General features: G+C 36.6%; 1 protein-coding gene across 7 annotated transcripts in view; it reads right to left on the minus strand.

The window, feature by feature from the left end:
* Positions 1 to 2,977: 2,977 nt before the first annotated feature.
* Positions 2,978 to 13,231, minus strand: part of ANKRD28 (ankyrin repeat domain 28) — a 181,296-nt gene continuing 171,042 nt past the window's right edge. For all 7 annotated transcript variants that reach the window (XM_058553547.1, XM_058553500.1, XM_058553528.1 and 4 more), the window contains 7 exons: positions 12,945 to 13,032; positions 12,770 to 12,853; positions 11,692 to 11,837; positions 10,966 to 11,048; positions 10,438 to 10,520; positions 9,337 to 9,428; positions 2,978 to 4,220 (listed from right to left, as the gene is read on the minus strand). In XM_058553547.1, the coding sequence (XP_058409530.1) occupies positions 3,934 to 4,220; positions 9,337 to 9,428; positions 10,438 to 10,520; positions 10,966 to 11,048; positions 11,692 to 11,837; positions 12,770 to 12,853; positions 12,945 to 13,032 (863 nt within the window). In that variant the 3' untranslated portion in view covers positions 2,978 to 3,933. The remainder of the gene's footprint in view (positions 4,221 to 9,336; positions 9,429 to 10,437; positions 10,521 to 10,965; positions 11,049 to 11,691; positions 11,838 to 12,769; positions 12,854 to 12,944; positions 13,033 to 13,231) is intronic.

Here is a 13,231-nt window from a genome sequence, read left to right on the forward strand (position 1 = left end):
TTCTATTATTACCAACAAAAGATGATTTTGAGCAAGTTTATTAAAGTCCTCTTTGCCTGCTCCTCCAGTCACCTATTTATATCTACTTGTTCTCACTTTTGTTATCTAATCTCTGTACATATTTATAACTAGCTCTTTTGTAGGTTTTCACGATTTTGTTGTTGTTGTTGTTGAGGAAGACTCGCCCTGAGCTAACATTTGTTGAATCTTCCATTTTTTTTGCTTGAGGAAGATTAGCCCTGAGCGAACGTCTGTGCCAATCTTCCTGTATTTTGTATGTGGGTCGCTGCCACAGCATTGCAGCATGGCTGACAAGTGGTGCAGGCCTGTGCCCAGGATCTATACCTGTGAACCCGGGCTGCTGAAGCCAACTTCAAAATCACCAGTTTACTGCTTTTGTCCTTTTCACCTAGGATATTGTTTGTCCCTTCTCCACCTGCTCAAATCATATTTGTTCCTCAATGTCCAGTGTAAATGCCACCTCTTCCATGAAGTCTGTTCTGATCTTTCTTCCCAAAGTGATCTTGTTCTCTGACCTTCCTTAGCAATTCATCTCTACCTCAATTAGCAATTCATCTCTACCTCAATTATATTTTTATACTTTCTACTTTCAGGTAGATACCTTTCCATGATGAATTATAAGCTTCTAGAGGACAAGACCGCAATTTTTAGGCTTACTTTGTGCCCATTCCCATCCTCAAGTATACGGCAGGCAAGCAATAAATATTTGTTAAATAAATATATTTGAAAAGCACATTTAGATAGGTTCATCTAAATTCTAAAACAGCTTTATTGAAAAGTCATTAAGTTGTTAAAGAAAGATAAAAACTAGATATAATGGAAAGCTAATTAGACATTTTAAGATAAAGGAAAAGAATTTTGCATGTAAAAAAGAAAGACACTTAATTTATTGCATTAAAAAACTTTATTTCATTTAAAAGGTCCAATATAAGCCAAATTAAACCCCAAATTGACACTACACTTAGAGATCTCCTAAACTAAATGGCACTGTTGGACTTGAATGTCTTCTTAAAAGGAGGTCATTTGCTATTACCCATTTCCCTCAGAGTAGTTCTAGAGCAGAAGCTGGTATTATTATACACATCAGATATCTCAGATGTCATCTTTCATGCAGAAGTTAAAAAAGCAAACAGGCTTTCCTATTCTGTGTGAGGATAAAAAACACTACAGAGCAGGGCCTGAATGCTTTTGACATTCAAGGTGTAACTATAAAGGAACTTACTGTAGTGCTGCGTCCATTCATTTAAGTAGCCCATGTACTTACTCTAACAATACTAGTGCTGTCCAAATACTACTTGGGACAGAACTTTGGGATTTTCCCTCATCAGGTGCAGACCAAAAGAAGTAGTTGATCAAGCTGGGGGATAGACTATCACAAAATATAATCACAAAGCAATGAAATAGTCTTCCTAGTGGGCAATCGAAAGAACCACCTCACAAATATTTTCAGTAATAGTCTCATTTACATAAAGTGATGCAAGATCTAAGTTCTGGTATGTGTGAGGATAAATTAAAAACAGCTTGTTACTTTATAGCTACACCTTGGATTTCATTCGATGTGATAAATCCAACAGTGTGTCTAATGAGTCCTTCTGGAAATCACTTCAGCAGATGAGTCAAACAGCCTGTAAAGAGAAGACATGGTAAAGGGTGTGAGATTCATCCTTCGAATGTTCTCAGCGTTCTCTTGGAGGACAGACCCAGGCCCAAGGACAGAAGTTACTGGGAGGGAGGCTTCAACTCCATCTAAGGAAGACCTTTCTAACAGAGCTGCTCAACAATTGAATGGACTGCTTGGTGAGGTAGAGTCACTAGAAGTGTTCAAGGTGGAAAGATCACCCTTGTAGAAGGGACTCCTGCATTTGTTAAGAGGTTAGACTGGATGAACCTCAGGTCTCTTTCAATTCTGAGATTCTACAAAATTCCCTCAGGGAATTCAGAAGAGAATTCCTAAAAGGAAAGAGAAAGCACACATATGTATACTTTTAGAATCCTCTTGAGTTTTTTTTTTCAAAAGGTAGAATAGAAAATGTAGTCCACTGTCTTTAAAATGCATATTCACCTTCCTACCACTAATAATTAGGAAGGGTCTATTATGACTTCTTTATATTATAAAGAAAAGATGGAAGATTACATTTATAATTTCCGTAAATATTTTAGAAAAAATGCTTAAAATCTAGTAGTCAATGCCCTAGAAACTTTATATATTTTTAGGTAATATGCACAGATACAAATACATTATTCATTAAATACAACTCACATCTGTGTTTTATTATACTCTAAAATATACAGGAATCTTGATGTACTGAAAGAGTGCAAGTAAATACAGTATTCAAGCAGTCACTATTTCTATGTACATGCGCATTAATTCTTCAAAAAACCCACAAAATTATCAAATAGATCAAAATACTGTTCTGTGTTTTCACACTTTATATTCAGAAAAACCAGCTGATAATTTACAATGTCATAAAGTTTCCAGTTTCACAATACAAAAAGGATAAAATGAAATTGGGTATCATTTTGTGAAAATTTATGGAACTTTACCCAGACCTGTAAGAGCCTCTACATATGTGAAATCATTCTCACTAGGCAAGTGACAGTTACAGTAAAAGCAGAATCATATGAATTGTTATTTAAAAGCCTAAACGTCAGGCTTTTTTTTCCCTCTCTCTCTCTCTTTCTGTTATTTGAAAGGCAGTCTTCCAATTGACAGGCAATTGCTTTTTTCCCCAAATAGTAGCATATTACAAACATGCTACTTTAAATATGAATAGGACCTAAAGGCTGTAATATTTGAAATCTTGCCCAATATAGAAATGCCTTCCAAGAGACCTGATGATGATAACTTATGAATAACAAGGAATTTTTTCTTTCTGATTCTTCACTAAGCAATGACAACAAAAATCCCCCATCCATTGTAGAGGCACAAAAGTAACATTAAGTGACGAAGGTGTAGCATCCAAAGTAAAGAGGTTGAAAACTCCATTCCCCAGGACCACTTAGCTGCAATAGGGTGAAAATAATGTACTTTTTGATTTCATGAAATTTTATTCTTCTAGGAAATTCTTTACATTTTCAAACAAAAATAGATCAATTTTAAACCTAAACCATTCAACCCTGGGCAGCAAGAGCCCGACCCCAATCTATCTCATGTCTACATCACAAGTATTTTCACCCTGACTGCACCCAGTCAGCTGGTTTTCAATTCTAATATTACAAAAGTTGGAATTTTAAATTTTTATGTAAAAGAAAAAAATGTAAAAATACATCTGCTTTCTCTCATGATTTAATACAGTATTAGAAGGCTTTCAGATGTTTTCTTTTTAAAAAAATCAACATTTAAAACCAGATCTCAGCTTTATTTTCAGAAATATTGAAGTTTGGTTTAGATAATGTCTCATTTCACCTACTCCAAGTTTCCACAAAACGGCATTCTATTAAAAAATCTTTAAATTATTTGGTCCTTTGGCAATTTACTGTGCACATAATGCCGACTGTACCAAACTTTTATTGCCCTTAAATTTAATTGTAGTTTTATTGATAAAATTTAACTCTAGTGTCCTTATCTCTTCTTTTACAATAGTGTTGCTTATCTAAGCAGATTAGGGTGCACAGTGTCCCAAATTATTCCTGGTACTGCAAAACCAAATTAAACAATTCCACAAAGCAATTTGACATCAAAGTATTTTCCTCTGGTCAAGTCTATTTCAAGATTCTAGAAGTTCCTTTTGCAAAACTTGCCTTTAAAAACTCTTCTTCCTAATGTCATCACATTTCTTATATTTGCTCACCCTGCCATCTTTCCTCTTAGGTTGAATTTGTATGTAAATAGGAAAGTGCCTTTTTCCTGAAAAAGCACAGTTTAAAGCGTTAAGTGTCAGAACTCCCTCCTTGGACCTTTGGCTCAGCCTCTTAGTAGGTCTCAGAATCGGAGTCATTGAGCTCGTCCACGTCGGTGTATAAGTACTCCTGCTCCCCGCCAACGTTGTTGAAGCTGCAGTAGGAGCTAGGTTCATTCCTCATGATGGGCAAGGCTTCAAAGCTGACTGTTTTTGAGGTGTTGGTATAACGGTTGATGGCATTGAATGTTAGGGATGATAAAGGGCTACTTGATGAGACAGGCATCATGGTGGCCAAAATGAGAGCTAGGCAATCAGCCACGTCCTTATTGGGAGCACAGGCCAAAGCTGGGGTATAGCCTAGAATTAAAAATAAAACTTAAAAATTAAACATCCTGAGACTCATTTCACTAATATAAGGATATAAGCCTAAAGTCCTTCAACTTTAGGCATATTTTAAATTACCTTGCTTATAATAAACTGGTTTAATTAGAATGATTCAGAACTTTCCAGTAAGTAGAAAAAGAGACAAGTCATAGAAATCTAGGGTGAGAGGAGATCTTATAGACTACAGTATAGAAGAGGAAACTGAGGCCCTGAGATGGATGATTTCCCCAAGATCTCACAACCTATCCATATCCACCTGAATTCACAGAAGATATTGGGCTAGAATAAGAAAAAAAAAATCAGATTGATAAATCTTCTTGCAGAATGGTGGAAGAGTCTTACTGTTAATTTTTAGTACTGTAAGTGCTTACATGCTGAGAAATCTAAATGTGTACAGATTCCTGAATGAGGCACTGAGCAGGTGCTCAAAAGATATGTGTTGAATGAATAACATTTGGCTGTCGATTCACTTTTCTTTTAGGGTCATAGTCCATTGAAGAAAAACCGTAGATAAACTAAACAAGTGAAGTTTTAAAACTCCTAAGTCAAATGAAATGTTTTCTTTGTAACTGTTCTTTTCTTTAGCAGAAGACTGACCTTACCCCTAAGGCACCATCATGTATCAATACAACAAACTGAGTAAGAAAACACTTAGTACCTCAGTTGGTACAAGACCCAGTCTTGAGGATGGATTGGGAGAGAAGATGGTGAGAGCACACTGTGGGATGCCAAGTTTAGATTATACCACACGGAACTTTAAAATAGTTCATACTTACTACTTTAAGTCACTTGGAGCCAATAGGTATTTAGCAGCAAATGTCTTAAAGTTTTAGATTACAGCTTCATTTGTTGTTATATATCTAGACAAGGTTTACCCTATTAGTACACATTTACTCATGTTTTACCCTTTACACACATACATGCATATTGTTTTTTAAATAGCTGAATGATTTATCACAAAACAAACATTCATGTAACCACCATCCAGATCAAGAAAGAGAACATTACAGCATCCCAGAAGCCCCATGTTCCCTACCTAATCACTACCTCTTTTCTCTTCCATAAAGGGAACCACTATCCTGACTTGGGTAGTAAACATTTCTGTTTTCCTTTCTACTTGTATTCATAAACACTGTAGTTTAATTTTGACTTTTTTTAAACCAAACAGAATCAGACAGTATGTATTATTTTACACCTGGCTTCTTTGGCTAAACCTTACGTCTGTGAGATTTATCCATGTTCTTGTATGTAGTTGTAAGTTGGTTCATTTTCATTCTTATATATTCCCTTGTTTGATTATACCATGGTTTAGCCATCCATTCTAACTATTGGGCATTTGGCTGTTTCCAGTTCTCCTCTATATTTTGATCCATGTTATACTGGCCTTGAGAAGGAAAAAAAAATTTTTCCCCCTTCATAAATTTCCCCCTTTTCAAGGGTCAAAGAGAACAACCGATGCCCCTGCAAGCTTGGCAGGAATGGTTGAATGGAGTGCATATTTTTAATTAAACCCTATTTGTTCAAAGTGACTAGGAGAGTGCTTCAATGCCTATACTTCTTTCAAGGGCTCTTCTGAAGATCTGAAGGTGCTTGCTGTGCTGCTGCTGCTGGTAGGCACAGCAACCCACCAGACAGGCCACAGTGCTTTGGATAAGTGTGGGGGTGGGGAGAGAAGAGTGTCTCAGGAGTGTTTTCCAGTAAGAATATGATTAAAAACAGGCTCCTCTCCTTTGTGTGGAGTTAGTGTGGTCAACTAAAGAGAAATGTAAGAGAAGCTTGAGGACAAGGGTCTAATCCACCCCATGCAAGTAAATATTTTGCTTTCTCCAGAAAATTCATGGAAATATCTCTTAACCCCATTCTTAGAGCAAATATAGGCAAAGCATGTACTGGGCCCTTCATGTCATCTCTACTTAGACTACAGAGCCTAATTAATAGTCAACCCCTGTTGTTATTGCAGCAATTTATAACTAGATCATTAATTTGAAGTTTAAAATCGATTATGAGATCGGTATTTACTATGGCTTGTCAACTTTGGACCACGATTACTATTTCATATTGCAAAGTGTGTTAGAAGATATCCAGATCACAGGTGACCTTCATTATCATCTCTTATATTATCCTTTTCATTTCTTTATAATGAAAAAAATACAAAATCTTAAAAAAAAGGATCAACAAAAACTTGCATATCAGCTATTGATTCAGAGCCCCACAATGTGGCCAAATATCTTACATAGGTTAGCATTTCTCTCCTCATTTTAATCTACATAGTAGCTGTATTTCCAGAAATGTAATATACTGATAACGAAAGTTTCTTTTAAAGCTAGGTAAGTCTCAACCAGTCTTACTATGTGATATCACTCACTTCTGTGGATTTCATGACTACATATACTAATGATTCCCAAATCTCTATGTCCTATCTAGATCTTGCCTTTGGGCTCCAGATCCATTTATCCAATTACCTACTTGGAGTTTCCACTGACCTTTTCTCATATCCCTAAATGAACCCAGCTCTTCCTCCTACATTCCCATCTTAAACAATGGCACTTCCATCCACACAGCACTCCAAGCTAGGTGGTGTGTGACTTCTTCCATCACCAAGTTCCAATGAGTCCCATCCTAAGAACTCTAAAAACACCTACATTTTTTCATCTCCAACGCCTCTACCTTAATTCTGGCTACTATCTTCTCTCTGCTGTAACTGCTAACTTGTCTCCTATTTTAATCTTGCTCCCCTTTCAGACTAACTGCTATTTTCCTAATGCACAGACCCTTTGCCATTTGATCTAAGACACTCTGGCATAACTCAGTATTTACAGTGCCCTATGTTATATCTCTAAATATGCCACTCTCTCTGCTTAGAAAGGTCTCTTACCACTTTTTACTTGTCCTTTGGATTTTGGCTTTGAAGCCACCTTTTTGGGATGCCTTCCCTGATCCTGCAAGAAAGGGCTTGAACACTCTCTTATGTGCTCTCATAGCATTCTAGGTTTATATTCATCTCCATTCAAGGCAGTAGACTGACTTATTCTACATTGTAGCTGCAGAACCTAGCACAGTGCTTGGCACACTCACCCAAAAAATACTGACTGAGCCCCCACCACATCCAGGCACTCTTCTAAGAATATAATAAAATAATGTAATATAATAATAACTTAGAATATATCAGTGAACGCAGCTGACAAAGATTCCCTGCCCACATGGAGCTTATATTCATTCTAATGGAGGAGACACAAAACCAACATAATAAAAAAGTAAATTATATACAATATATAAAAAGATAAGTTCTATGGAGAGAAGAAAGAGGAAAGAGTAGAGAAGGTTAATAAGGACTGAGAATGCTGTGCTAGAGTATGCAGCAGGTTACAGTATAAATAGGGTAGTCAGGATAGGCTTCACCGACAAGATGAAATTTGAGCTAAGATTTGAAACAGGTCAAGGACTGAGTCAAAGACTGTTTTAAGGCAGAGTGTTCCAGGCAGAGGAAACAGCCAGAACAAAGATCACAAAGCACGTACATCCCTGGTGTGGAGGGGCTGGAATGGCACAACGGAGTGAGAGAAGGAGAGTAGAAGATGAGGTCAGAGAGGTAACGGGGCAGTGGACCAATAAAGGCCTTGTAGATCATTATAAAGATTATAAGTGAACTGAGATTCAGACAACTAATATCTTCTCACATACTTTAAAAGGATTCAGGCCATGGTGGTAGGAGTAGAGGAGAAAAAAGTGGGCATATTTTGGATACACTTTGCAGGTGGATCAATAGTATATGCTGATGGATTGTACAACGAGAAAGAGGAGTCAAGGACAACTTAACTGAGAAAGTACAGGATGGGAATGGTTATCGACTGAGATCAGGATGGCTGTGAGGAGAACGGCCTTGGGGAGAACAGCCTTGGTGGGGTAGAGGGGAGAGTTAAGAGTAGGAGAGAAAGGATCAGCAGTTCAGTTATGGACATGTTAGGTTTGAGTTGTTTATGAGACATCCATGTGGTATTGTCAATTAGGCACTGGATCTATAAATACGGAGATCATGAGAGGTCTGGGCTGGAGATGTAAATTTAGGAATTCTCAGCATATAGATATTATTTAGAACCAAGGGACTGAATGAGATCTCCTAGGGAATGAATGTAGATAGGGAAAGTAAAAAGAACCAAGGACTGAGTCCTAGAGCCCTCCAATATTAAGAAGTTGGGAAGAAGAGGGAGAAACTTTGCAAAAGAAAGTGAGAATGAATAACTAGTAATGTACAAGGAAAACCAAGGAAGTGTGAGGTCCCGAAAGCCAACTAAAGAAAGTTTATCAAGGAAAAAGGAATTATCAGTTGTATCAAATTCTGGTATGTCCGGTAAAATGAGAACTAAGAATTGACTCTTAACATCATGGAGGTCATTGGTGATCTCGATGAGAACAGTGTTGCAGTGTGGGTAGGGCCAAAGGTCTGACTGGAGGGGATCTAAGAGAGAATGAGAGAGAAGAATTGGGGACAGCAAGAGAGCCAACTCTTGAGTAATTCTGTTGTAAAGGGGAACAGAGAAATATGGCAGTAGCTGGCAGGAGTAGTGGGATTAATGAAAGATTTTTTAAGATGAGAGAAATAATGTTTATATACTGATGGGAATAATCTAGGAAGATTCCATAAAAAATCATTATTACAGGATGCAAAAGCAAAAGATTGCTAAAGTGATAGTCTCAAGTGGGCAAAAGGGGACAGGATCTAGTGCATAAGCAGGAAGATTAGCTTTAGATAAGAACCTGGCACTTAAGTAAGGGCCTTGATAAATATTTGAAAGAACAAATTCTTTGAATACTAAGATAAACAAAGGTGGTAACATTAAACCAAAGTTAGTACACACCAACTCTGGTTTAATAGATATGGGAAATTCAGAAGTTCATCAGTTAGATGGACTTTTCCTGTTTCTCTTACCTTTATTCCCTTGGCCACAAAGTAAATATTATTCAATATAAATTTCAGCTTGCCTCTTTGACTAATAAAAAATATCCAACTTTACTTCAAATATAGGTCATCAAAAGATATAAGCTTCTAGTAAGATTTAAGTTAAGGAAAGAGAATCCAGAACCTACTTACCGTTTTCATCTACTGCAAGCACACTTGCTCCTTTCCCCAAAAGTTCCTGAACCACCATTGTTAGCCCATTTCGGGCAGCAACATGCAGAGGTCTGGGGGGGAAAAATTATATATGTACATGTATATATGTGCATGCCCTCGCATGCGTGTGCACACACATACACACACTCTTTCTCAATCCTGGTTGTCAAAGAGCATTTTTGCTAAGTTGTGAAGACCCAGAGAGACAAACTTGAGGCACCCAGTCCTAACACCAATAAAGATGGGAGTGGGGAACAGCAGAACCAATGTGCAGTGTACCGTCAAACGTCGTCAATGTGCATAAGCTGCGCATCAGCAAGTTCCTGCCTTCATCAAGCCCTCTTGTTAGTTTCCTTCTAAGACTCAATGTTTAAAAGATTTTACCAACTAAACTACATTCTTAAGTTGTTTTAAGAACTGAGGTTGGCAAACATGTATAACAGAATATACGGTAAAAACAGTAAATTGCAATAGCACAAATTCCAACAGGCTTTGAAAACTGTTTACAGGTTGCATGACTAATTTTTCGACCCTCAAGTGATCTGATTGATATGTGAATGGAAACCAGTATTGTAAGATTTTTCTCTTTACCAAGTTTCAAAGTAGAATAGCAAACAGAAATTTGGAGAAGACAATGGGAGATACTGATCTAAGATCTAAGCAGTCACCTGGAGGCTGGCTGCTTGATTCTTTCTGAAACCTCTTTAGCTTACAGACACATATAAAGTTTTTTACCTCATTTATTGCTAGCGTCAAAATAATGTATTATTCCAGTTGGTTTCCATAAAACACACAGATTAGTATTAATTTCATTCATAAAATTATGGATAATTGGATTGAGGAAAAACACATTATTTTCATTAATAAAGTTTCAGTTTAAAAGCTTTTTTAGTAATATGCCTTTTAATTGCCATGATTTTAGAAACAGATTTTGTCAACGATAAAAGCTGTTCTTTACTTTCTAACTGCTTCTATGACTGAGATTGATTCCAATGATTCCATGTAAGAGGAAAAAACCCATTAATTATTTTTATAATATTATAGGTCACAAGGTTTACAATGGACACCGAAAGTACTCACGTTTGCAAGGCTGCATTGGTTGCATTGATGAGGTTTCTATCTGTTATCTTTTCCAGTATTAACAAGGCACTAGTTTCATGACCCTAAAATTATGGCAAATAACTCTTAAAAACTTGGGCATCATTAAAGATAAATTTATACACTCAACACACCCCCATCCTGGTCCATACAATATAAATATATCACCATACATATGCCATGAATCTTCTTGGTTAATGCCTTAAATATCTGTCCAAACATGTGTTGGTGGAGTAAGGTTAGGAGGAAAGGACAAGAATATATAAGATTAGAGAGATTAAAGAAAGACAACAATTATGTTTAGGCTTGTGCTCCAAAATTTACTTGGCTTACTGGAGACTTTCATATATTATGGTGTCTAACAAGTTATTTTTTTCCCCAAGAAACCCAATGCCAGGGATCATTAGAGAGGTTTGGTCCCTAGCTCTGTTCATTTTAGTGAAGTGGAAAAACTTTAAATGCCACTGTTGATATTAACAATGAAAGCATATCCTTAAAATGTGTACATACCTTGCTGCAAGCCAAATGGAGTGCGGTGTTTTTACTGTTATCTTGTAAAGTCAGATCTGCACTAGCACTGCTAACCAGCATCTCTGGGAGGAAAAATTGCATCAATTCTTACATCTATGAACATATGTCTTAGATTACTAGTAACTCACTGTAGAGAAATGAAGATACAAAGCAAAAATATTCCACTAGCAAAAACTTAAGTGCTAAAAAAATATTGTAATATAAACCATGTATATTACATTGTCATATTGTGTAAGTCACAGACACTAACAGCAGCAACTAACACTTATTTTGTGAGCGCTTACTAAATTTCAAATACTGTTTTAAGTGCTCTGGATTTCTAGTAACTTATTTAATTCTCACAACAACCCTATAAAGTAGGTACTATTATTTTCCTCACTTTATGAATGAAAAAACTGAGGCATAAGGTCACTTAGTTGGCAGATCTAGGACTCACAGTCAGTCAGTCTGACTCCAGAGCCAGTGCTCTTAACCACTACACTACATGCCTTATTAAAGCAGACTATTTAATCAGTAAGGGCAAAGGAAAACATTGTGCCCGAGATGAAAATGTGGGTGGTAGGAAGGTAAAAGGATTTAATTCTCAGGAGTGGTGAGACAACTAGTAGAAAGTTTGGTAAACTAGAGTCAGAACACTTGGGATCTAAGTTACACATAAGCAATATACATACTTAGAATAGTAAAAGCCTTAACCAGTTTCTTTACCAACTGTATTAGTTTGTCCGTTTTCTGCTGCCATCATGAGAGGTGTTTTCCCAGAAGAGTCCACAGAATTGACTTGAGCATTATGGCTAAGCAGCAGCTGTAAACACTCTACATGGTCTGTGAAGGCGGCTGCGTGGAGAGGAGTTCTGCAATAAGAGAAATTGAAAGACTTGATTAAATCTGTATGTTGTATACTTTAGAAAAATTATTCCTTAATTTATGACAAGCAATTTTCAAGGGTTTCTATATTGGGCTATAAAAGCATTACCTGGATACAAATAGGCTTAATGGAGCTTCCTAATTTCTGCCACAGAAATTTGTATTTCTGATAATATAAAAGGCCATTAATTAAGCTAGTATAAATAAGGATAAATTATAAAATTGTTTAAAAAAATTACATCATTTAAGGAAATTTTGAAAGAAATAAATCCTGACCCAAATACTGCCGTCTATTACAATGGCTGGACTCTATCCTGGCCTTTATTCCCATCTAGAAAACTGTTAACCTTATTAACAGTGATCTTTGGGTAACAAACCAAAGATCTTAAAAAAAAAAAAGGAAAACCTTTACATTTTACAAGTTTTAAAAAGAGGAATACTGGCTAAATATCATAATACAAAAGCCTTGGGGCCGGCCCAGTGGCTCAAGTGGTTAAATGCACACGCTCCACTTTGGCGGCCCGGGGTTTGAGGGTTCGGATCTCGGGCACGCACCGATGCACCGCTTGTCATGCCATGCTGTGGTGGCGTCCCATATAAAGTAGAGGAAAATGGGCACAGATGGTAGCTGAGGGCCAATCTTCCTCAGCAAAAAAAAAAAAAAAAAAAGAGGAGGATCACCATCTGATATTAGCTCAGGGCTGATCTTCCTCACACCCACAAAAAAATAATAGAAAAGCCTTTTATAATGAGAATATAATTAAGATTTTGTAAAAATTTACACTTGCAAATAAAAAAATCAACTTTTAATTAATAATTCTGTAAATTAAGTAAATTCTGTAAATTCTTCCACACTAGTCTAGAAAAATTTTTTTTCCTATTGAACGTAAAACTATTTCTTACATAGCTGAAGTCCTACCTTCCTTTTGAATCTATGGTGTTCACAATGCTGGCACCCAACGTATCAATTAACATCTCAGCAGCGCCTTCGTTGTCATTTATCCTGTGTAAGGTAACAAGGTGATCACTCGTGCAGCAATGGTGTATGTCTTAAAACAGTCAAACCAAATCTGATTCATTCTGCCTTTACTTACACAGCACAATGCAATGGACTGAAAGCATTTCCTTCCATTTTCTGGAAAACTTCCTGTTCTAAAAGAAGTTCTACACATGTCTCATGACCTAAATATATAAATAAGTAAATGAGAATCAGATATTAAAATCCAAAACAGATACTGAAGTGCCCACATACACCCACCTATCTCTGCACAAATAAAAAAAAGCTTTATGTGGATTAAAAATAACTTCATTGAACCCATTAAACACTCCATTTTTAGGAGCTTTGGAATCCAAGTACACCTCAAGACCTAAAGTACAGTAG

This window comes from Diceros bicornis, chromosome 2 (genome assembly GCF_020826845.1).
Source record: "Diceros bicornis minor isolate mBicDic1 chromosome 2, mDicBic1.mat.cur, whole genome shotgun sequence".
In the NCBI taxonomy this organism is placed as follows: domain Eukaryota; kingdom Metazoa; phylum Chordata; class Mammalia; order Perissodactyla; family Rhinocerotidae; genus Diceros; species Diceros bicornis.